At 37.1% G+C, this 24,871-nt stretch overlaps 1 protein-coding gene across 1 annotated transcript in view; it reads right to left on the bottom strand.

Annotated features, from left to right (window-relative positions):
• Positions 1-24,871, bottom strand: part of LOC133659635 (retinol dehydrogenase 11-like) — a 132,049-nt gene that overhangs the window by 60,348 nt on the left and 46,830 nt on the right. The window contains exon 3 of the mRNA XM_062062218.1: positions 12,281-12,607. Within this exon, the coding sequence (XP_061918202.1) occupies positions 12,281-12,607 (327 nt within the window). The remainder of the gene's footprint in view (positions 1-12,280; positions 12,608-24,871) is intronic.

Below are 24,871 nucleotides of genomic sequence, written 5' to 3'. Positions count from 1 at the left end.
TTCGTAGCCACAGCTGCCCTGGGGTAGACTAACGGAAGCGTGGCTGCCAATTTGCGCCTACGGCCCCTCCGACCACCACCTATCATTCATTCAACATTCATTCACCGGTGTGAGCGGCACCGGGGGCAAGGGTGAAGTGTCCTGCCCAAGGACACAACGGCATGGTAAGAGGCGGGGAGCGAACCTGCAACCCTCAGGTTTCTGACACGGGCGCTCTGCCCACTACGCCATGCATGTTTTTGCTTTTTTTCCTGACATATTTTAATGGTTATACATTCTAAGATATTATCTATAGCAAATGACATGTTTTTTACCACTTTGTAGTTCAGGTTCTTCATCACGTACACAGCTACTCCTCCTCCATTTTTGTTGGTTCTGTTGATGTAGTTTAGTTCATATCTTTCCAGATCAAAATCTTTTTCTTTTTTATCATCAATTCATGTTTCTGTGACAGCAATCACTTTGAAGGGTTCGTTGATGTGTTCCAAAAAGTTCTTAATGTTGTTGTAGTTTGCATACAAGCTTCTGCTATTAAAAGGAATAATTGACCATTTGTTATCACATTTAATGTTGCTATTATATTGTTCATCTGTATAATAAAAACAATTATTCCTAATGTGGGAGAAAAAATGTGTATCTGGATCTATATCATTTTCCAAATCCTGGTTTTTGTGATCTTTGTTGCAGAAATTTTTTAGTTCCATATTTTCTTGTTCAACAATCTTTGATGTTGTTTCAATAATCTCTATAAGTGTAGGTGGATGCAATCCTGAATGTAGGTCCTCTTGTTTAGTCGTCCCTTGGACCATAGTAGTGTCGATGCTGTTATAAAGTGCACTGTCGAGTTTTGAGAAAAAAAAGGATTTTAAGTGCGCCTTATAGTCCGGAAAATACAGTAACTTGAAGCGTTTCACGTCAGTACACTATCAGTACGCACAAAACCATGAGTGTGCAGTAGGGATGTAACAGGATTGTAGATAGTGCGGTTTCAAAATCCTCACAATAATGCCGTGGCGAGTGACGGGCTCAAACGAAAACTTGGTGAATATGTTTTTTTCTGGCGCTTTTGCATCTGCCAAAATCCTCTGCGGCGGCAAATTGGAGTGGTGGTGACGCCGTGAACGGGGGAAAAAGAGGAAGCCTACAGGAGAAGTGTGTTTGTAGTAGATACGACACTTTTTTTTTTTCAGATATTCCCTGAAAATGTCATCAAAATCAGTCCATGTCATGTCTGTTGATCATGTTTTTGTTTGGCCATGTGCTGTTTGTTTTTTTAGACTCTTTTTAGTTCCTGGTTGTGCACTCTTGCTTGTTTTGTTTCCATGACTACTCATTAGTTTCACCTGTCTCACGTTTTGCACTCGCGCACCTGTCACTAATCATGTCGGTATTATTTAAGCTTACAGTTGCCAGGCAGTCTGTCTGGTGACATCACCCTCTACACACCCTTGTTATTCATGCTGATGATCCATGCTGCTCTTTTTCATGCTCTTTTCTCGTTCCAAGTAAGCTTTCTTTATTCATGCCATAGTTTGCAAGTTTTGTTTTATGTCCATAGTTATGCCTTTGTGCTAGTTTTGTTTTATTAGCCAAGTTTGTTCCCCGCCTTGTGCGCGCCTTTTGTTTTCACCTTTTGATAGATTAATTAAAAGATGTCATTACCTTCACGTCGTGTCCGGTCCAGTCGCTTGCACCACGGGAAAACAAACCACACCATAGTCCTAGTCTTGACAGTCCATAATTATTTGCATTATGTTGCTAACAAACACATCAATTTGTGAGACAATTTCATTTTTAAAAGTTAAATTGTCAGCGCAATTTTTTTGAAAAGCAGCATTTTCCAAACTGATATACAAAAACTGCTTCCCAGAAAGTAATCAATGTGGTCCATCATGTCATTTAATGTGATCTACCGTTAAATTTATTTGTGGGTCCACTATAGTTTGAGTTTGAGTTTGAGTTTTGAGTTTATTTCGAACATGCAAGCATACAACATGATACATCACAATTTCCAGTTTCTCTTTTCAACATGTTCGAAAAGGAGTAGGAAGAAGCAGAGCTTATTTAATCCTACCCCTTTTCTTTACATAACAGTTGCTGAAACTTTTTTTTATTCACTTCCTGTTCTCAATTTTTTCACAATAAACTCCATATGTAATCACAATAAAAATAAATAAATACATTATAGTAAGAATTTAATAATAATAATGGTGAAGAAAGTCATATTTCATATGATGAGATAAGTAAGATTACTTTAAGAATGAATGAATGAATGGATGAAATAAATTGAAAATGTTTGTCATGGTTCTTCTTCTTTGTACTTTGTAAACACTTTAAGTTTGAAGAGTTTCTTGAAGTGGATCATATTAGTACATTGTTTGATTGCTTTGCTAAATCCATTCCATAATTTAATTCCACATACTGATATACAGAAGGTCTTAAGTGTTGTACGTGCGTACAAATGTTTTAAATTACATTTTTCTCTAAGATTATATTTCTCCTCTTTTTTTGAGAAGAATTGTTGTATATTCTTGGGTAGCAGGTTGTAGTTTGCTTTGTGCATAATTTTAGCTGTTTGCAAATTCACTATGTCGTGGAATTTCAGTATCTTTGATTCAATAAATAAAGGATTTGTATGTTCTCTATATCCAACATTATGTATTATTCTAACTGATCTTTTTTGTAACATCGTTAATGAATGAAGTGTACTTTTGTAATTATTTCCCCATAATTCTACACAGTAGCTCAGATATGGTAACACTAGTGAGCAGTATAGACTATGAAGTGATTTTTTGTCTAGAACATGTTTTGCTTTATTCATTATTGACGTGTTTCTTGCTACTTTATGTTGTATATTTTTTACGTGAGATTTCCAGTTCAATTTATCATCAATCATTATACCTAGAAATTTGGTTTCATTTACTCTTTCAATTTCTATTCCGTCTATTTGTATTTGTGTTTGACTTTCTCTTCTACTATTACCAATAGCATTATTTTAGTTTTACTAAGATTCAACGATAGTCTGTTTTTGTCAAACCATCTTTTTAATTTGTTAATTTCTTCTGTTATTATTTGTATTATCTCCTGTGTGTTCTCTCCTGAACAAAACGCTGTTGTATCATCCGCAAATAATACTAACTTTAAAATCTTTTGTAACTTTACAAATGTCATTTATATAGAGATTGAATAATTTAGGTCCTAATATTGATCCCTGAGGTACACCACAGGATATATTTAGCGTTGTAGACATGTGTTCGCCTAGCTTCACGTATTGTTTCCTGTTCGTTAGATAACTTCTTATCCAGTTTAAGACTAACCCTCTGATGCCATATCGTTCTAGTTTTTTTATTAAAATATTGTGATTGTGTCAAATGCTTTAGTTAGATCCATAAAAAACTGCTGCTGCACATTTTTTACTGTCTATTGCATTGGTAATTTCTTCTGTAATTTCAATTAAAGCCATTGAAGTTGAGACATTAGCTCTGTATCCATATTGGTTCTCTTCGAGTATTCTATTTTTTATTTATGAAACTCTCTAATCTGTTATTAAACAGTTTTTCAATGATTTTAGAAAATTGTGGAAGTAAAGAAACAGGTCTATAATTTGTAAATTGATGTTTATCTCCAGTCTTATAAATTGGTGCAACTTTAGCTATTTTCATTTTGTTTGGAAATGTACCTGTTTGAAATGATATGTTACCCGATATACATTAATGGTCCTGAGATCTCTTCTATAACCTTTTTTATCGTATCCATATCAATTCCATTACAATCAGTTGAAGTCTTAGATTTACATTTTTTTCACGATTATAACTATTTCCTCCTGTGTCACATTACTGAGGAACATGGAGTTGGGATTTCGCTCTATGGTATCATTATAGTCCCTCAATTGGAACTGGGTCTGGAATCCTTTCTTCCAATTTTGGTCCAATATTTACAAAATAATTATTGAAGCTTTCAACTACTTCCTTTATGTTGTCATTGTTTTATTTCCGTCTAAAAAGTATTGAGGGTAGTCCCTCTTTGTGCCATTTTTTTTTAACGTGTCCACCATTGCTTTTAACGTGATCCGTCATATCATTAAATGTGGCCCCGCCATGTCATTCAAAGTGGTCATGTCAGTGAATGTGGTTCGTCACCTTATTATTGAGCCCCGCCATGTTTTTCAATGTTGTCTGCCACATCATTTAATGTGGACCCGCCATGTCATTAAATGTGTCCGCCACATCATTTAAAGTGGCCCGCCATGTCATTCAATATGGCCCCGCCACATCAGTTAATGTGGTCTGTGACCTTATTAATCAGGCCCTGTCATGTCATTCATTGTGGTCTGCTACTTCATTTACACTGGCCCACCGTGTCATTCAACGTGGTCTGTCACCTTATTAACCAGGCCTGTCATGTCATTCATTGTGGTCTGCTACTTCATTTAAAATGGCCCACCATGCCATTCAATGTGGTCTGCCACATAATTTAAATTGTCCCGTCACATCATTTAAAGTGGTCCGTCACCATAAGATGAGGCCCGCCATGTCATTCAATGTGGTCCGTCACCTTATTAATCAGGCCTATCGTGGCACTCATTGTGGTCTGCTACTTCATTTAAAGTGGCCCACCATGCCATTCAATGTGGTCTGCCACATCATTTAAATTGTCCCGTCACATCATTTAAAATGGTCCGTCACCATAAGATGAGGCCCGCCATGTCATTCAATGTGGTCCGTCACCTTATTAATCAGGCCCGCCATGTCATTCAAAGTGGTCTGCCACATTATTTAAATTGGACCGCCATGTCATTCATTGTGGTCTGCCACATTATTAAATGTGGCCCGCCATGTCATTCAATGTGGTCCGTCACCTTATTAATCAGGGCTGTCATGTCATTCAATGTGGTCTGCTACTTCATTTAATGTGGCCCACCATAACAATCATTGTGGTCTGTTACTTCATTTAAAGTGGCCCACCATAACAATCATTGTGGTCTGTTACTTCATTTAATGTGGCCCACCATATCAATCATTGTGGTCTGTTACTTCATATAATGTGGCCCACCATATCAATCATTGTGGTCTGCTACTTCATTTAATGTGGCCCACCATATCAATCATTGTGGTCTGCTACTTCCTATAATGTGGCCCACCACATCAATCATTGTGGTCTGCTACTTCATTTAATGTGGCCCACCATATCAATCATTGTGGTCTGTTACTTCATTTAAAGTGGCCCACCATATCAATCATTGTGGTCTGTTACTTCATTTAAAGTGGCCCACCATATCAATCATTGTGGTCTGTTACTTCATTTAATGTGGCCCACCATATTAATCGCTGTGGTCTGTTACTTCATTTAATGTGGCCCACCATATAAATCATTGTGGTCTGCTACTTCATTTAATGTGGCCCACCATATCAATCACTGTGGTCTGTTACTTCATTTAAAGTGGCCCACCATATCAATCATTGTGGTCTGTTACTTCATTTAAAGTGGCCCACCATATCAATCATTGTGGTCTGTTACTTCATTTAAAGTGGCCCACCATATCAATCATTGTGGTCTGCTACTTCATTTAATGTGGCCCACCATATCAATCACTGTGGTCTGTTACTTCATTTAAAGTGGCCCACCATATCAATCATTGTGGTCTGTTACTTCATTTAAAGTGGCCCACCATATCAATCATTGTGGTCTGTTACTTCATTTAAAGTGGCCCACCATATCAATCATTGTGGTCTGCTACTTCATTTAATGTGGCCCACCATATCAATCACTGTGGTCTGTTACTTCATTTAAAGTGGCCCACCATATCAATCATTGTGGTCTGTTACTTCATATAATGTGGCCCACCATATCAATCATTGTGGTCTGTTACTTCATATAATGTGGCCCACCATATCAATCATTGTGGTCTGCTACTTCATTTAAAGTGGCCCACCATGTCATTCAATGTGGTCTGCCACATCATTTAAACTGGTCCGTCACACCATTAAGGTGGCCCTCTTGGGACAGCCATAATTGCGACGTGGTCCTCAACGAGAAGAAGTTAGAGACCCCTGGTCTAAAACATCAGCGTCAACAACTATGTTGCGTGTTGTGCGTGACACGGGTGCAGGTGCAGCAGTTGTTGCGCTGCATCATGGTGCGACACATTCCGCACTGGAAGAAGAGAGTGAGGCTGCGAAGGAACCCTGCTGCTGCTCGCCGGAATGTTCCGCGTCTCTGCGGATGCCAGCAAGACGCCAAGCGTATCAGCAGCATGTCACATATTATCCCCACAAGAAAAAGAACAAAAAAAGAAAACAGTCAAGTCGTCAGACATAACCCCCCTTCCACCTTATCTTTTATTGGCTGGCCCGCTCAGACCCTTATCATTTATTGGATGACTCCTTGGTCAGGTTTATCTTTATTGGCTGGCTCCTCCTGAGGACCAGGGGAAGGAAGGAGGGACGTTTAGGGAGGGGGGGCTACTGATAGCTCTATCACTAGTGTGGGAGAAAAACACAACCTTGTTTCCACCTTCTGGACCCAGCTGCATTTTAGTCACTTCCTGTCCGGCAGCCAATCACATTGAGCCAAACGTTGCTATATTTAGGGCTGCAGCTATCGATTTTTTTTAACAATCCATCAACTGTTGTGTTCGATTATTGAAGTAATCGGATAAAACTTTTAACAGTCTCAATGCAAATTTTAGGGAAAATAGTTGAAATAAAGATTTTTCTGCTTGTCAAAACATTCATTATTATATTCTAATAAATGTACAAAAACCAAAACCAGAGAAGTTCTGTAAATGGTAAATAAAAACAAAATACAATGATTTGCTAATCATTTTCAACTTATATTCAATTGAATAGACTGCAAAGACAAGATACTTAACGTTCGAACTGGAAAACTTTGTTATTTTTTGCAAATATTAGCTCATATGGAATTTGATGCCTGCAACATGTTTCAAAAAAGCTGGCACAAATGGCAAAAAAGACTGCGAAAGCTGAAGATTGCTCATCAAACACTTACAGTATTTGGAAAATCCAATGGTGAACAGGCTAATTGGAAACAGGTGGGTGCCATGATTGGTATAAAAGCAACTTTCATTAAATGCTCAGTCATTCACAAACAAGGATGGGGCGAGGGTCACCACTTTGTGAACAAATGCGTGAGAAAATTGTCAAACAGTTTAAGAACAACATTTCTCAACGAGATATTGCAAGGAATTTAGGGATTTTACCATCTATGGTCCGTAATATCATCAAAAGGTTCAAAGAATCTGGAGAAATCACTGCACGCAAGCAGCAAGGCTGGACACCAACATTGAATGCCTGGGACCTTCGATTCCTCAGGCGTCACTGCATCAAAAACCGACATCCGTGTGTAAAGGATATCACCACATGGGCTCAGGAACACTTCAGAAAACCACTGTCAGTAGCTACAGTTGGTCGCTACATCTGTAAGTGCAAGTTAAAACTCTACTATGCAAAGTGAAAGACATTTATCAACAACACCCAGAAACGCCGCCGGCTTCGCTGGGCCCAAACTCATTTAAGATGGACTGATGCAAAGTGGAAAAGTGTTCTGTGGTCTGACGAGTCCACATTTCAAATTGTTTTTGGAAACTGTACGTCGTGTCCTCCGGAACAAAGAGGAAAAGAAACATCCGGATTGTTATAGGAAAGCAAAGTGTAAAAGCCAGCATGTGTGATGGTATGGGGGTGTATTAGTGCCCAAGACATGGGTAACTTACACATCTGTGAAGGCACCATTAATGCTGAAAGGTACATACAGGTTTTGGAGCAACATATGTTGCTATCCAACCTTATTTCAGCAAGACAATGCCAAGCCACGTGTTACAACAGCGTGGCTTCATAGTAAAAGAGTGCGGTACTAGACTGGCCTGCCTGTAGTCCAGACCTGTCTCCCATTGAAAATGTGTGGTGCATTATGAAGCCTAAAATACCACAACGGAGACCCCGGACTGTTGAACAACTTAAGCTGTACATCAAGCAAGAATATGAAATAATTCCACCTGAAAAGCTTCAAAAATGTGTCTCCTCAGTTCCCAAACGTTTACTGAGTGTTGTTAAAAGGAAAGGCCATGTAACACAGTGGTAAAAATGCCCCTGTGCCAACTTTTTTGCAATGTGTTGCTGCCATTAAATTCTAAGTTAATGATTATTTGCAAAAAGAAGATAAAGTTTCTTAGTTCAAACATTAAGTATCTTGTCTTTGCAGTTTATTAAATAAAATTTAAGTTGAAAAGGATTTGTAAATCAATGTATTCTGTTTTTATCTACCATTTACACATTTAAATAGTAACACTCATTAAGTGAGTAATCATTACAAACCAAAGCTATATTGATAAAATATGATACTGTCATCTTCTGTGTATGTGTGACAGATTTTATCATGAATTATTTTAGTTTTACTGGGCATACGCAAAATGAATGATTCTATTTTAAGCAAAAAACAGAACAGTAAAAAAAAAAGTTGTAAAAACAGCTTAATTAATACAATTATTAAAATTTAGATTTTAAAAACTAAGCACCTGGTTTCCATTTGCAATCTCACATTCAGCAAAAACAATTTATAAATGATTACATTGATTAAAAATATAATAATATATCATAATTTATTTTGGATGACTTTACGTTAAAAAAAACTGCACGTGTACTGTGTGCGTGTGTTGTTGGCCTGACCTCTAGTTACCCGTGACAACCGCATCTATCCTAAGGGAAGGGGCGCTTGTGCCTTATCGCTCTGAAAAGCTTTTAAAGCTAAAAAAAATAATAATAAAGTGAGAGAGAGAGAGAGAGAGAGAGAGAGAGAGAGAGAGAGAGAGAGAGAGAGAGAGAGAGAGAGAGAGAGAGAGAGAGAGAGAGAGAGAGAGAGAGAGAGTGGTTAATGTTTCAGGGAGCAGAGCCTGATGGGTAAATAAGTTAACCACGCGCCATGTCCACCGTTTATGACCAGTTCCCGTATTTCCGCCTTCCCTGGTTGTCAATAGCCACTGTCATGATGTGTGTGTGTGTCGTTAAAAAGTATATTTATGTCTGAAGAGCCAAAGTCTTTTTAACGTTCTTATTTTCAGTCGTTTATGTGTCGCATCAAAAACAATATTAAGCCAGAGCAAACACTGTTTAATGCGAGGGTGTCCAAAGTGGCCCGTAGCTGTTTTTTTTATTGTTATTTTATTCTTTAAAGGCCTACTGAAACCCACTACTACCGATCACGCAGTCTGATAGTTTATATATCAATGATGAAATCTTAACATTGCAACACATGCCAATACGATTAGTAAAGTGCAATTTTAAATTTCCCGCGAAATATCCTGCTGAAAACGTCTTGGTATGATGACGTTTGCGCGTGACGTCACGGACATTTTGGGACAGCATTGTGGCCATCTATTTCATCGCAAAATTCCACAGTATTCTGGACATCTGTGTTGGTGAATCTTTTGCAATTTGTTTAATGAACAATGGAGATAGCAAAGAAGAAAGCTGTAGGTGGGAAGCGGTGTATTAGCGGCCGGCTGCAGCAACACAAACACGTAGCGGCTACGTCGTAGCCAGTGTTTCATTGTTTACATTCCCGAACGATGACAGTCAAGCTTTACCATTGGCCTGTGGAGAACTGGGACAACAGATACTCTTACCAGGAGGACTTTGAGTTGGATACGCATGCTTGTGGAGAACTGGGACAACAGAGACTCTTACCAGGAGGACTTTGAGTTGGATACGCATGCTTGTGGAGAACTGGGACAACAGAGACTCTTACCAGGAGGACTTTGAGTTGGATACGCGGTACCGTAAGTACGCAGCTGCGGCTTTCAAACATTCGATCGCTTGCCCGTACGTGCGTGCCGCTATGTGCATGTCACGTACGTAACTTTGGGGAAATATATGTGCTGTATGAACTTTACGGAGGTGAACGGTACTTTGGGCTGTGGGATTGAGTGTGTTGTGCGGGTGTTTTAGTTGAATTGGCGGGTTATATGGACGGGAGGGGGGAGGTGTTTGTTATGCGGGATTAATTTGTGGCATATTAAATATAAGCCTGGTTGTGTTGTGGCTAATAGAGTATATATATGTCTTGTGTTTATTTACTGTTTTAGTCATTCCCAGCTGAATATCAGGTCACCCCCGCCTCTCACAGCATCTTCCCTACCTGAATCGCTTCCACAGCCCTCTAGTCCTTCACTCTCACTTTCCTCATCCACGAATCTTTCATCCTCGCTCAAATTAATGGGGAAATCGTCGCTTTCTCGGTCCGAATCGCTCTCGCTGCTGGTGGCCATGATTGTAAACAATGTGCAGATGTGAGGAGCTCCACAACCTGTGACGTCACGCTACTTCCGGTACAGGCAAGGCTTATTTATCAGCGACCAAAAGTTGCGAACTTTATCGCCGATGTTCTCTAATAAATCCTTTCAGCAAAAATATGGCAATATCGCGAAATGATCAAGTATGACACATAGAATGGATCTGCTATCCCCGTTTAGATAAGAAAATCTCATTTTAGTAGGCCTTTAAGACAAAATAAACATCATGGGGTTGAACATTCCATAAAAAATGGATATGGCCCAAATCTCCCTCAAAATGAGACCTAAAAACCAAAAATGGCAGACGACCTGGGCGTCTTACGCTATATGGTCTTTGATTATTTCCGTGTGTCTTGTCATGAAAAGCCTGTGTACAAGATATTGTCAAGGTATGGTTTGTTTTCGAGCGTGCTCAAACCCTTAAAAAGGTTTCAGTTGGTGGAGTTTTACTGAAGAAAAAATGTGTCTGATTATGTGTGAGGAAGATATGCGAACCTAAGTTTATTTATGTTAAATATGTTATTTTGCAAAGTAAAATTATCATTGAACATTGAATTAAATTCAAGTTTTAAAAAAAACATATAAAAATCTTTTTATATTAATTTTAAAAATTAAATACGTTCTGTAAAGGGCCTCAAAATAAGATCTTCCTTAGGGCCCCAATTTTGCAAGGCACGGCCCTGTCTTACACCAATTTGTTTTGTTATTTCAAGTATAACACAAAGCAAAGATGTGGATGTTATGTTCAGTTAACTCGGGGTTCTGCAACCCGCGGCTATTTAGCTTTTTAAAAAATGTATGAAAAAGAAAAAAATGGGGGGAAAAATATTTTTTTTGTTTTAATATGGTTTCTGTAGGAGGACGAACATGACACAAACCTTCCTAATTGTTAGAAATCCCACTGTTAGTATAAACTACTTCACTGATGAGAGTATATGGCGAGCACCATTTTGTCCTACTAATTTCGGCAAGTCTTTGACTTGACGGCGTGGCGAAGTTGGTAGAGTGGCCGTGCCAGAAATCGGAGGGTTGCTGGTTACTGGGGTTCAATCCCCACCTTCTACCATCCTAGTCACGTCCGTTGTGTCCTTGGGCAAGACACTTCACCCTTGCTCCTGATGGCTGCTGGTTAGCGCCTTGCATGGCAGCTCCCGCCATCAGTGTGTGAATGTGTGTGTGAATGGGTGAATGTGGAAATACTGTCAAAGCGCTTTGAGTACCTTGAAGGTAGAAAAGCGCTATACAAGTATAACCCATTTATCATTTATCATTTAAGTCTTCAACAACAGGAACTATTTTTTTTCAAGTTCCAAAGAATTCCAGGATTTCCAAGAATTCCCGTTTTTTCAAATCCTTTTTTCTGTCGACTACTCCTTCCACATTTTTCAACCCACTTCAACTGTTCCACCGTCAAAACATTCCTCTTAGTCAGGACAAAAAACTAAGTTATTTTTTGAACTGGAAAAATTCCCGTTTTTTTCCGAAATTCCAGGAATTCCGTAATACCACTTCTCAATTAAAACTGTTACTACGTCAACATTTCTCAACCGATTTGAAAAAAACCAACACCAATCATTCAGAACATTCAAATTTGTTTACATTTTCAAAAAATGTTTTAAATTTCCATGAAATTCCCATTGAAATTTATGGGAAATGTTTCAAAGTTCCACAACTCCCACAATGTTTAACTGATTCAAACCGCTCCAACTTCAAAACATTCAGTCTGTTCAAGAATTGTGTGCTCACTTCCAACAATTATTTAAAAAATTCCAGAATTTCTTAAAATTCCCAGTTTTTAGGGACATTTTCCTAATTCAAAATTAATGATCCATTTTTCCAAGTTGCACAATTCCCACATTTTCCAACCTCACTCACAAACATGATGTAATCATGTCCACACAAGCTGTCCTTATTTAAAGGTGGTACATAGTGAGTATATTTATAAAGAATACAGAATAGTGAGTGAGTACATACCTGGATGGAGAGCGTAGCAGGTGACTTGGCTTCCTTGCAGTCTCTTGGCCAGCTGGTGAGTAAAGAGGACGTTGCACAGTTTGCTTCCTGAGTAGATCTGAGACACCTGGGCGAAGGACGTCCCCAAGCCCAGAGCTTTGTGCTTGGTCAGGCAATCGAAGTCGATTTTTCCAAAGTTGTGCGCCAGGGACGACACGTTGACCACGCGACTCCGTTGGCACTCCTTCAGGCGCTCCAGCAGCAGGTTGGTGAGCAGGAAGTGTCCCTGGTGGTTGACGCCAAACATCATGCCCACGCCGTCCTCTGTCCGGCCCTGCAGGTAAACACCTGGACCACAGAGAGCAGAGTCATCAATCTCCTAATCATAACATCCATCGAAAAAACTTCTTAAATATTCAATGTTTAATCAAAGGATTCAAAGGAAAAACAGGAAGACGTGCTTTATGACACTCCTTCTTTGTCTCATTTTGTCCACCAAACTTTTTATGCTGTGCGTGAATGCACAATAGGTGAGCTTTGTTGATGTTATTTGACATGTGTGGAGTGCTCATCAGGCATATTTGGTCACTGCATGACTGCAAGCTAATCCATGCTAACATGCTTTTTAGGCTATCTGTATGAACATATTGCATCATTATGATTCATTCGTAGGTATTTCTGAGCTTATTTAATTTCCTTTACGTGTGTCCTCCGTGAATTTAATTGATATTTATATGTCTCATGACACATAATCTGTATGTAATATTGGCTGCACTTCTGATAGTTGTTTGTGTGCCATGCTGTTCCAGACCACAGCAAACATTAACCAGCTTGCAAAGATCATAATAAATCCATTAGAAGAAGACAGCCTGCCGTTTCCTTAAACTTGGACACACACATCTATAACTTTGGCCATTCTAAGCCAGTCATTTCCAGGAGTTATCTCACCCTCTGAGAAGCCTCCATTTTACTAATGTTTTCTAATGTTGTAAAAATGTGTAGAACAGGGGTCACCAAACTTTTTTGAAACCAAGAGCTACTTCTTGGGTACTGATTAATGCGAAGGGCTATCAGTTTGATACACACTTAAATAAATTGCCAAAAATAGCCAATTTGCTCAATTTACCTTTAACTCTATGTTATTATTAATAATTAATGATATTTACACTTAATTGAACGGTTTAAAAGAGGGGAAAACACGAAAAAAATGACAATTGCATTTTGAAACAGAGTTTACGGTATCTTCAATTTCGACTCTTTATAATTCAAAATTCAACCGAAAAAAAGAAGAGAAAAACTTTAAAAAAGAATGTATGGAACATCATTAGTAATTTTTCCTGATTAAGATTAATTTTAGAATTTTGATGACATGTTTTAAATAGGTTAAAATCCAATCTGCACTTTGTTAGAATATATAACAAATTGGACCAAGCTATATTTCTAACAAAGACAAATCATTATTTCTTCTAGATTTTCCAGGACAAAAATGTTTAAAATAAATTCAAAAGACTTTGAAATAAGATTTAAATTTGATTCTACAGATTTTCTAGATTTGCCAGAATAATTTTTTTTGAATTTTAATCATAATAAGTTTGAAGAAATATTTCACAAATATTCTTCGTCGAAAAAACAGAAGCTAAAATGAAGAATTAAATTAAAATGTATGTATTATTCTTTACAATAAAAAATAAAAATACTTGAACATTGATTTAAATTGTCAGGAAAGAAGAGGAAGGGATTTAAAAGGTAAAAAGGTATATGTGTTTAAAAATCCTAAAATCATTTTTAAGGTTGTATTTTTTCCTCTAAAATTGTCTTTCTGAAAGTTATAAGAAGCAAAGTAAAAAAAATAATGAATTTATTTAAACAAGTGAAGACCAAGTCTTTAAAATATTTTCTTGGATTTTCAAATTCTATTTGAGTTTTGTCTCTCTTAAAATTAAAAATGTCGGGCAAAGCGAGACCAGCTTGCTAGTAAATAAATACAATTTAAAAAATAGAGGCAGCTCACTGGTAAGTGCTGCTATTTGAGCTATTTTTAGAACAGGCCGGCGGGCTACTCATCTGGTCCTTACGGGCTACCTGGTGCCCGCGGGCACCGCGTTGGTGACCCCTGGTGTAGAATGAATATTACATTTCAACATTTCTGTCAACGAAGATTTGCGTCAGCCTGCGACACACAGTCATTTTAATAACACTTACATAAGACTTTTAAAGTCATTTTGATAGTAGGCTATTATAGCTAATATAGACACTTACATCATGTGTTGCCTTCATTATGTCACGGTTTGGTTGCGGCTTACTGCGCGGTTCGTTTTCCCGGGATGCAAACGGACAACTCCGGACAGGACTTGCAGGTAGGAACATCATTTCATTCTCAAAAAAACACTCAAAGAGATACAAAAACAGAAAACCAACCGACGGAACAAGGTGCCAATCGCACTCGAAACTAAACTCAGCATAGGCTAGGAGACAAGCAAAACTTACATGACGCGAGCATGAAGCAAACAAAGAAGCCAGACCGACTGACTGGCAAAGGCAGGCTTAAATAATGTCTCTTGATGAGCAACAGGTGAGCGTCCCAAACACAAGAGGCAGGTGCAAATAATAAGTAGCCATGGTAACAAACTCAGGAGGTGCACAAACAGGAACTAAAGGAGTCCAAAACAAACAGAAAACACAAAACATGATCCGGACCACGGATCATGACACATTATAACACTTACATAAGACTTTTAAAGTCATTTTGATAGTAGGCTATTATAGCTAATATAGACACTTACATCATGTGTTGCCTTCATTATAACACTTATATAAGACTTTTAAAGTCATTTTGATAGTAGGCTAATATAGCTAATATAGACACTTACATCATGTGTGGCCTTCATTATAACACTTATATAAGACTGTTAAAGTAATTTTGATAATAGGCTAATATAGCTAATATAGACACTTACATCATGTGTGGCCTTCATTATAACACTTATGTAAGACTTTTAAAGTCATTTTGATAATAGGCTATTATAGCTAATATAGACACTTACATCATGTGTATCCTTCATTATAACACTTATATAAGACTTTTAAAGTCATTTTGACAATAGGCTCATATAGACACTTGCATCATGTGTGGCCTTCATTATAACACTTATATAAGACTTTTAAAGTCATTTTGACAATAGGCTCATATGGACACTTGCATCATGTGTGGCCTTCATTATAACACTTATATAAGACTTTTAAAGTCATTTTGATAGTAGGCTAATATAACTAATATAGACACTTACATCATGTGTTGCCTTCATTATAACACTTACATAAGACTTTTAAAGTCATTTTGATAGTAGGCTATTATAACTAATATAGACACTTACATCATGTGTGGCCTTCATTATAACACTTATATAAAACTTTTAAAGTCATTTTGATAGTAAGCTATTATAGCTAATATAGACACTTACATCATGTGTATCCTTCATTATAACACTTATATAAGACTTTTAAAGTCATTTTGACAATAGGCTCATATAGACACTTGCATCATGTATGGCCTTCATTATAACACTTATATAAGACTTTTAAAGTCATTTTGACAATAGGCTCATATAGACACTTGCATCATGTGTGGCCTTCATTATAACACTTATATAAGACTTTTAAAGTCATTTTGATAGTAGGCTAATATAACTAATATAGACACTTACATAATGTGTTGCCTTCATTATAACACTTACATAAGACTTTTAAAGTCATTTTGATAGTAGGCTATTTTAGCTGATATATAGACAATTACATCATGTGTGGCCTTCATTATAACACTTATATAAGACTTTTAAAGTCATTTTGATAGTAGGCTATTATAGCTAATATAGACACTTACATCATGTGTTGCCTTCATTATAACACTTATATAAGACTTTTAAAGTCATTTTGATAGTAGGCTATTATAGCTAATATAGACACTTACATCATGTGTGGCCTTCATTATAACACTTACAAAAGACTTTTAAAGTCTTTTTGATAGTAGGCTAATATAGCTAATATAGACACTTACATCATGTGTGGCCTTCATTATAACACTTATATAAGACCATTAAAGTAATTTTGATAATAGGCTAATATAGCTAATATAGACACTTACATCATGTGTGGCCTTCATTATAACACTTATATAAGACTTTTAAAGTCATTTTGATAATAGGCTAATATAGCTAATATAGACACTTACATCATGTGTGGCCTTCATTATAACACTTATGTAAGACTTTTAAAGTAATTTTGATAATAGGCTATTATAGCTAATATAGACACTTACATCATGTGTGGCCTTCATTATAACACTTATATAAGACTTTTAAAGTCATTTTGATAATAGGCTCATATAGACACTTGCATCATGTGTGGCCTTCATTATAACACTTATATAAGACTTTTAAAGTCATTTTGATAGTAGGCTAATATAACTAATATAGACACTTACATCATGTGTTGCCTTCATTATAACACTTACATAAGACTTTTAAAGTCATTTTGATAGTAGGCTATTATAACTAATATAGACACTTACATCATGTGTGGCCTTCATTATAACACTTATATAAGACTTTTAAAGTCATTGTGATAATAGGCTATTATAGCTAATATAGACACTTACATCATGTGTGGCCTTCATTATAACACTTACATAAGACTTTTAAAGTCATTTTGATAGTAGACTATTATAGCTAATATAGACACTTACATCATGTGCTTCCTTCATTATAACACTCACATAAGACTTTTAAAGTCATTTTGATAGTAGGCTAATATAGCTAATAGAGACACTTACATCATGGGTTGCCTTCATTATAACACTTACATAAGACGTTTAAAGTCATTTTGATAGTAGGCTAATATAGCTAATATAGACACTTGCATCATGTGTTGCCTTCATTATAACACTTACATAAGACTTTTAAAGTCATTTTGATAGTAGGCTAATATAGCTAATATAGACACTTACATCATGTGTTGCCTTCATTATAACACTTATATAAGACTTTTAAAGTCATTTTGATAGTAGGCTAATATAGCTAATATAGACACTTACATCATGTGTTGCCTTCATTATAACACTTACATGAGACTTTTAAAGTCATTTTGATAGTAGGCTAATATAGCTAATATAGACACTTACATCATGTGTTGCTTTCATTATAACACTTACATAAGACTTTTAAAGTCATTTTGATAGTAGGCTAACATAGCTAATAGAGACACTTACATCATGTGTGGCCTTCATTATAACACTTACATAAGACTTTTAAAGTCATTTTGATAGTAGGCTATTATAGCTAATATAGACACTTACATCATGTGCTGCCTTCATTATAACACTCACATAAGACTTTTAAAGTCATTTTGATAGTAGGCTAATATAGCTAATAGAGACACTTACATCATGGGTTGCCTTCATTATAACACTTACATAAGACTTTTAAAGTCATTTTGATAGTAGGCTAATATAGCTAATATAGACACTTACATCATGTGTTGCCTTCATTATAACACTTATATAAGACTTTTAAAGTCATTTTGATAGTAGGCTAATATAGCTAATATAGACACTTACATCATGTGCTGCCTTCATTATAACACTCACATAAGACTTTTAAAGTCATTTTGATAGTAGGCTAACATAGCTAATAGAGACACTTACATCATGGGTTGCCTTCATTATAACACTTACATAAGACTTTTAAAGTAGTTTTGATAGTAGGCTATTATAGCTAATATAGACACTTACATCATGTGTTGCCTTCATTATAACTAGGGATGTCCGATAATGGCTTTTTGCCGATATCCGATATTCCGATATTGTCAGGCTCTTTAATTACCGAAACCGATATCAACCGATGACGATATCAACCGATACTGATATATACAGTTGTGGAATTAACACATTATTATGCCTAATTTGGACAACCAGGTATGGTGAAGTTAAGGTCCTTTTTTAAAATATTAATAAAATAAAATAAGATAAATAAATTAAAAACATTTTCTTGAATAAAAAAGAAAGTAAAACAATATAAAAACAGCTACATAGAAACTAGTAATTAATGAAAATGAGTAAAATTAACTGTTAAAGGTTAGTACTATTAGTGGACCAGCAGCACGCACAATCATGTGTGCTTACGGACTGTATCCCTTGCAGACTGTATTGATATATATTGATATATAATGTAGGAACCAAAATAATAATAACAGAAAGAAACAACCCTTTTGTGTGAATGAGTGTAAATGGGGGAGGGAGGTTTTTTGGGTTGGTGTACTAATTGTAAGTGTATCTTGTGTTTTTGATGTTGATTTAATTAAAATGAAAAAACCTAAAAAGAAAAAACCCGATACTGATAATAAAAAAAACGATACCGATAATGTTTACAATATTACATTTTAAAGCATTTATCGGCCGATAATATCGGCCTACCGATATTATCGGACATCTCTATACAAAACGTATGAAAGTAGCCCCCGTTTGCTTACATTGTTTTGGCCATTGCTGGAAAAAGTTTGGACACCCCTGGTGTAGTGCTTCGTGTTGTTACAATGCGTGACCAAATCACCCAAAATGTGGTTGTCTACTATCAAGCACTCGGTCCCCACAAAGCCGCACAAACATAGCGGAGTGTTTCAACGTTTTCATTTCAGCTCCTTGGCGGCGTCTTAGCGCACTAAACATGCACAAATATGGACGGGGCAAGGCACTGTCGACACCACACTAGCCCCCCCCCGCCACACCAGCATAGGAACAAGCAGTGATTGAGGCCTGCCCCCCCCCCCCCTCCCTGGGAACAGCAGGCCGTCACTGTTAGCGTCCAGTCGCAGCGACCTGATAAGACAAGCGGAGCCGTGCAGTAAAGGCGGCACAGTGAAAAAGACAGAAGATTTTTTTTTTTTCGGCGGTAGTTATTTTAGCCCTCAGTGCCGCTCTTTGCCTCCCAACCCACAGCGGCAGCTTCAGCGGGTACGCAAGCGGATGGCAGCGTTAAGACACCACAAAGACCCAAACGCTGCTGATAAAAGACCGCAGACTTGTCGCGTTTACTAATTTGAGATGCTGACTAATTGTGGCTCGCTAACAGGCTGAGGAGACACTATTTGTGTCTACAAGATAGTTTATCTGTGGACTCATGGTGGACTCACACACACGCAGACACACACACACACACACACACACACACACACACACACACACACACGTGCGCTACAATCATTCATACAAACCCCGTTTCCATATGAGTTGGGAAATTCTTTCTTTCTTTCTTTAGTTTATTTGGAACATGAACACACTTACATCATAATACATCACACAATTTCATATCATTTCATTTTACATCATGTCCGAAAAGGAGTAGGAAGAAGCAAAGCTTATTTAATCCTACCCCTTTCCCACTTCAAAGCGTTTACAAATATATAGAATCATTTACTGACCTTTTTATATAATAAAATAGCATCTGTGAATTAGTATACACAACAGTTTTGTAATATGTAATTAATTAATTCAGTCATTACCTTTTAAACTGGATTATATCCGTACAATTTTTAACTTCTTTACTTAATCCATTCCATCATTTAATTCCACATACTGATATGCTAAAAGTTCTAAGTGTTGTACTTGCATATAAATGTTTTAAATTATTTTTTTCCTCTAAGGTTATATTTCTCCTCTTTAGTTGAGAAGAATTGTTGTACATTCTTTGGTAGCAGGTTATAGATTGCTTTGTACATCATTTTAGCTGTTTGCAATTTTACCAAATCACCAAATTTTAATATTTTTGACTTAATAAATAAAGGGTTTGTATGTTCTCTATATCCAACATTATGTATTATTCTAACTGATCTTTTTTGTAACATGGTTAACGAATGTAGCGCACATTTGTAGTTATTTCCCCATACTTCTGCACAATAACTCAGATATGGTAACACTAGCGAGCAGTAGAGAATATGAAGTGAATTTTGGCCCAGGACGTATTTTGCTTTATTCATTTCTTAAATGTTTTTGCCACCTTATGTTGTATGTTTTGTATATGAGATTTCCAGTTAATTTGATCATCTATTAATACTCCCAAAAATCTGGTTTCTTTTACCCTTTCGATGTCTACTCGAATGTCTACGTCTATTTGTATTCGTGTATGATGCTCTTTTCTACTATTACCAAATAGCATTATTTTAGTTTTACTGAGATTCAAAGATAGACTGTTTTTGTCAAACCATCTTTTTAATTTGTTCATTTCTTCTGTTATTATTTGTATTATCTTCTGTGTGTTCTCTCCTGTTAGATGTAAATATAAACGGAATACAATGATTTGCAAATCCTTTTCAACCCATATTCAATTGAATGCACTACAAAGACAAGATATTTGATGTTCAAACTCAAACTTAAATTTTTTTTTAGCAAATATAATTAACTTAGAATTTCATGGCTGCAACACGTGCCAAAGTAGTTTAGGGAAAGGGCATGTTCACCACTGTGTTACATGGCCTTTCCTTTTAACAACACTCAGTAAACGTTTGGGAACTGAGGAGACACATTTTTGAAGCTTCTCAGGTGGAATTCTTTCCCATTCTTGCTTGATGTACAGCTTAAGTTGTTCAACAGTCCGGGGGTCTCCGTTGTGCTATTTTAGGCGTCATAATGCGCCACACATTTTCAATGGGAGACAGGTCTGGACTACAGGCAGGCCAGTCTAGTACCCGCACTCTTTTACTATGAAGCCATGTTTATGTAACACGTGGCTTGGCATTGTATTGCTGAAATAAGCAGGGGCATCCATGGTAACGTTGCTTGGATGGCAACATACACTACCGTTCAAAAGTTTGGGGTCACCCAAACAATTTTGTGGAATAGTCTTCATTTCTAAGAACAAGAATAGACTGTCGAGTTTCAGATGAAAGTTCTCTTTTTCTGGCCATTTTGAGCATTTAATTGACCCCACAAATGTGATGCTCCAGAAACTCAATCTGCTCAAAGGAAGGTCAGTTTTGTAGCTTCTGTAACGAGCTAAACTGTTTTCAGATGTGTGAACATGATTGCACAAAGGTTTTCTAATCATCAATTAGCCTTCTGAGCCAATGAGCAAACACATTGTACCACTAGAACACTGGAGTGATAGTTGCTGGAAATGGGCCTCTATACACCTATGTAGATATTGCACCAAAAACCAGACATTTGCAGCTAGAATAGTCATTTACCACATTAGCAATGTATAGAGTGTATTTCTTTAAAGTTAAGACTAGTTTAAAGTTATCTTCATTGAAAAGTACAGTGTTTTTCCTTCAAAAATAAGGACATTTTAGTGTGACCTCAAACTTTTGAACGGTAGTGTATGTTGCTCCAAAACCTGTATGTACCTTTCAGCATTACTGGTGCCTTCACAGATGTGTAATTTACCCATGTCTTGGGCACTAATACACCCCCATACCAACACACATGCTGGCTTTTCAACTTTGCGCCTAGAACAATCCGGATGGTTCTTTTCCTCTTTGGGCCGGAGGACACGACGTCCACAGTTTCCAAAAACAATTTGAAATGTGGACTCGTCAGACCACAGAACACTTTTCCACTTTGTATCAGTCCATCTTAGATGAGCTCAGGCCCAGCGAAGCCGACAGCGTTTCTGGGTGTTGTTGATTAACGGTTTTCGCCTTGCATAGGAGAGTTTTAACTTGCACTTACAGATGTAGCGACCAACTGTAGTTACTGACAGTGGGTTTCTGAAGTGTTCCTGAGCCCATGTGGTGATATCCTTTACACACTGATGTCGCTTGTTGATGCAGTACAGCCTGAGGGATCGAAGGTCACGGGCTTAGCTGCTTACGTGCAGTGATTTCTCCAGATTCTCTGAACCCTTTGATGATATTACAGAGCGTAGATGGTGAAATCCCTAAATTCCTTGCAATAGCTGGTTGAGAAAGGTTTTTCTTAAACTGTTCAACAATTTGCTCACACATTTGTTGACAAAGTGGTGACCCTCGCCCCATCCTTGTTTGTGAATGACTGAGCATTTCATGGAATCTACTTTTATACTCAATCATGGCACCCACCTGTTCCCAATTTGCCTGTTCACCCGTGGGATGTTCCAAATAAGTGTTTGATGAGCATTCCTCAACTTTATCAGAATTTATTGCCACCTTTCCCAACTTCTTTGTCACGTGTTGCTGGCATCAAATTCTAAAGTTAATGATTATTTGCAAAAAAAAAAGTGTATCAGTTTGAACATCAAATATGTTGTCTTTATAGCATATTCAACTAAATATGGGTTGAAAATGATTTGCAAATCAATGTATTCCGTTTATATTTACATCTAACACAATTTCCCAACTCATATGGAAACAGGGTTTGTACATAAAACGGTGCACATGCATACATACATACAATACATACATCCATATAAACATAAATACATACATTTATACAGTCGTGGTCAAAAGTTTACATACACTTGTAAAGAACATTATGTCATGGCTGTCTTGACTTTCCAATTATTTCTACAACTCTTATTTTTTTTTGATAGAGTGATTGGAGCACATACTTGCTGGGTCAAAAGTATACATACAGCAATGTTAATATTTTCTTACATGTCCCTTGGCAAGTTTCACTGCAATAAGGAACTTTTGGTAGCCATCCACAAGCTTCTGCTTGAATTTTTGACCACTCCTCTTGACAAAATTGGGGCAGTTCAGCTAAATTTGTTGGTTTAAATTTGCCAAAAGTGGTAAAGAAATGGCTAAATTAGGCTACAATTAAGGTTTTCGAATGGCCTTCCCAAAGTCCTGACTTAAACGTGTTGACAATGCTGAAGAAACAAGTCCATGTCGGAAAACCAACAAATTACTGATTGATTACATGATTTGTGGCAAAAAGTGAACCTATTTTCCTGGATCCAAATTGTCCAATAATTGCAACGTCTTAAAGATATCTATATTACATGTATTGTCTTTTTATTTCAAAACCGCATGCTAAAGTTATAAAGAACGCAACCTAATCAGAAAAAAATATTTAGCTATCATCGTGGTCCTAAAGGTTGAAGTTGTTTTTGGGTCAGGTTGTCTTTCTGCAAGACACAGAGGCTGTCTGCATAAATTTGCCTTTGAACGCGGCGGCGTCCATTATCCATCGTCTATCAGCGAGCGCACTGATCCTCTTCCTCCTCCTGCTGCTGCTGCACAGTGGCTGCAAACAGGGAGGGATGTCAGGGGTCAAAGGCTACGGAGCAACAGAAGTCCGCGGACATCTTTCCATCATCAAGCCGTCATTGGAACCGTTGTTGACTCTATGGTTACGTTTATTATTAATAAAATCTTTAAAAAGTTACCTAATGGGATGCTGAAAAAAATTACGTCTTAATCTTCCTCTTGTGTTAGCTTTCTGTTACCATCTCTTATGTTAAAGGGTCGGTTTTGATTTAATCAGCTGTAAAATACACTAAAAACAATTATCTATCATCCAATTTGTTTCTCGTCTCTTGGTTACCTTGTTAGGCTTCCTTATACATGAAAATATTTGTTTTAAATTTTTTGTGTGGGCCATTGGGCCTTTTTTTTTATCAGTATACCCCTCGATTTCAATTTAAAAAATGGTAAAATGAACCTCAAATCGTATAAATAAATAAAAGTCTTTGTTTGTTTTTGTACTGGATAACAAGGTAAAATGAGAATCTCCTAAAGCTCACATAATTGGGAGAGGAGCTGGCTGTCAGTGTGTTCAGTTTTGGCTCTAATTATTGCTTTATAATCTTATTTTCATAACTAGATCGAAACCGACCCTAACAACACCAAGGTCATAATTTCAACCAGAGCATTTTATAATTTAGTGGGGGAAAAAAAGTTGTATTTTGTTGAAATAGAGGTTCCTGACAAATTCAAAAAGCCTTGATGCAAAAAAATAAATGTATGTGGTTCTTTTATGCATTTAAAAACTAAAACGGGTCAGACGAAGGTTAAGGGGAACTGAACTTTTTGGGGGAATTTTGCTTATCATTCACAATCCTTATGTAAGACAAGAACACATAAGTTTTTCTTTTTTTATGCATTCTAAGTCGTAAAATAAAGCAAGTGGGAGGTGGCTAACAATTAATTTGAGCGAGGATGAAAGATTTGTGGATAAGGAAAGTGAGAGTGAAGGATTAGAGGGCAGTGGAAGCGATTCAGATAGGGAAGATGCTGTGAGAGGCGGGTGGGACCTGATATTCAGCTGGGAATGACTACAACAGTAAATAAACACAAGACATATATATACTCTATTAGCCACAACACAACCAGGCCTATATTTAATTTGCCACAAATTAATCCGCATAACAAACACCTCCCCCCTCCCGTCCATATAACCCGCCAATACAACTCAAACACCCGCACAACACACTCAATCCCACAGCCCAAAGTACCGTTCACCTCCGTAAAGTTCATACAGCACATATATTTCCCCAAAGTTACGTATGTGACATGCACATAGCGGCACGCACGTACGGGCAAGCGATCAAATGTTTGGAAGCCAAAGCTGCGTACTTATGGTAGCGCGTCTGCTATCCAACTCAAAGTCCTCCTGGTAAGAGTCCAGCCGGCCGCTAATACACC

The sequence above is a fragment of the Entelurus aequoreus genome, linkage group LG11 (genome assembly GCF_033978785.1).
Source record: "Entelurus aequoreus isolate RoL-2023_Sb linkage group LG11, RoL_Eaeq_v1.1, whole genome shotgun sequence".
NCBI classification, from domain to species: domain Eukaryota; kingdom Metazoa; phylum Chordata; class Actinopteri; order Syngnathiformes; family Syngnathidae; genus Entelurus; species Entelurus aequoreus.
The sequence above is the reverse complement of the archived record's forward strand: the minus strand, read 5'-3'. Positions and strand labels throughout refer to the sequence as shown.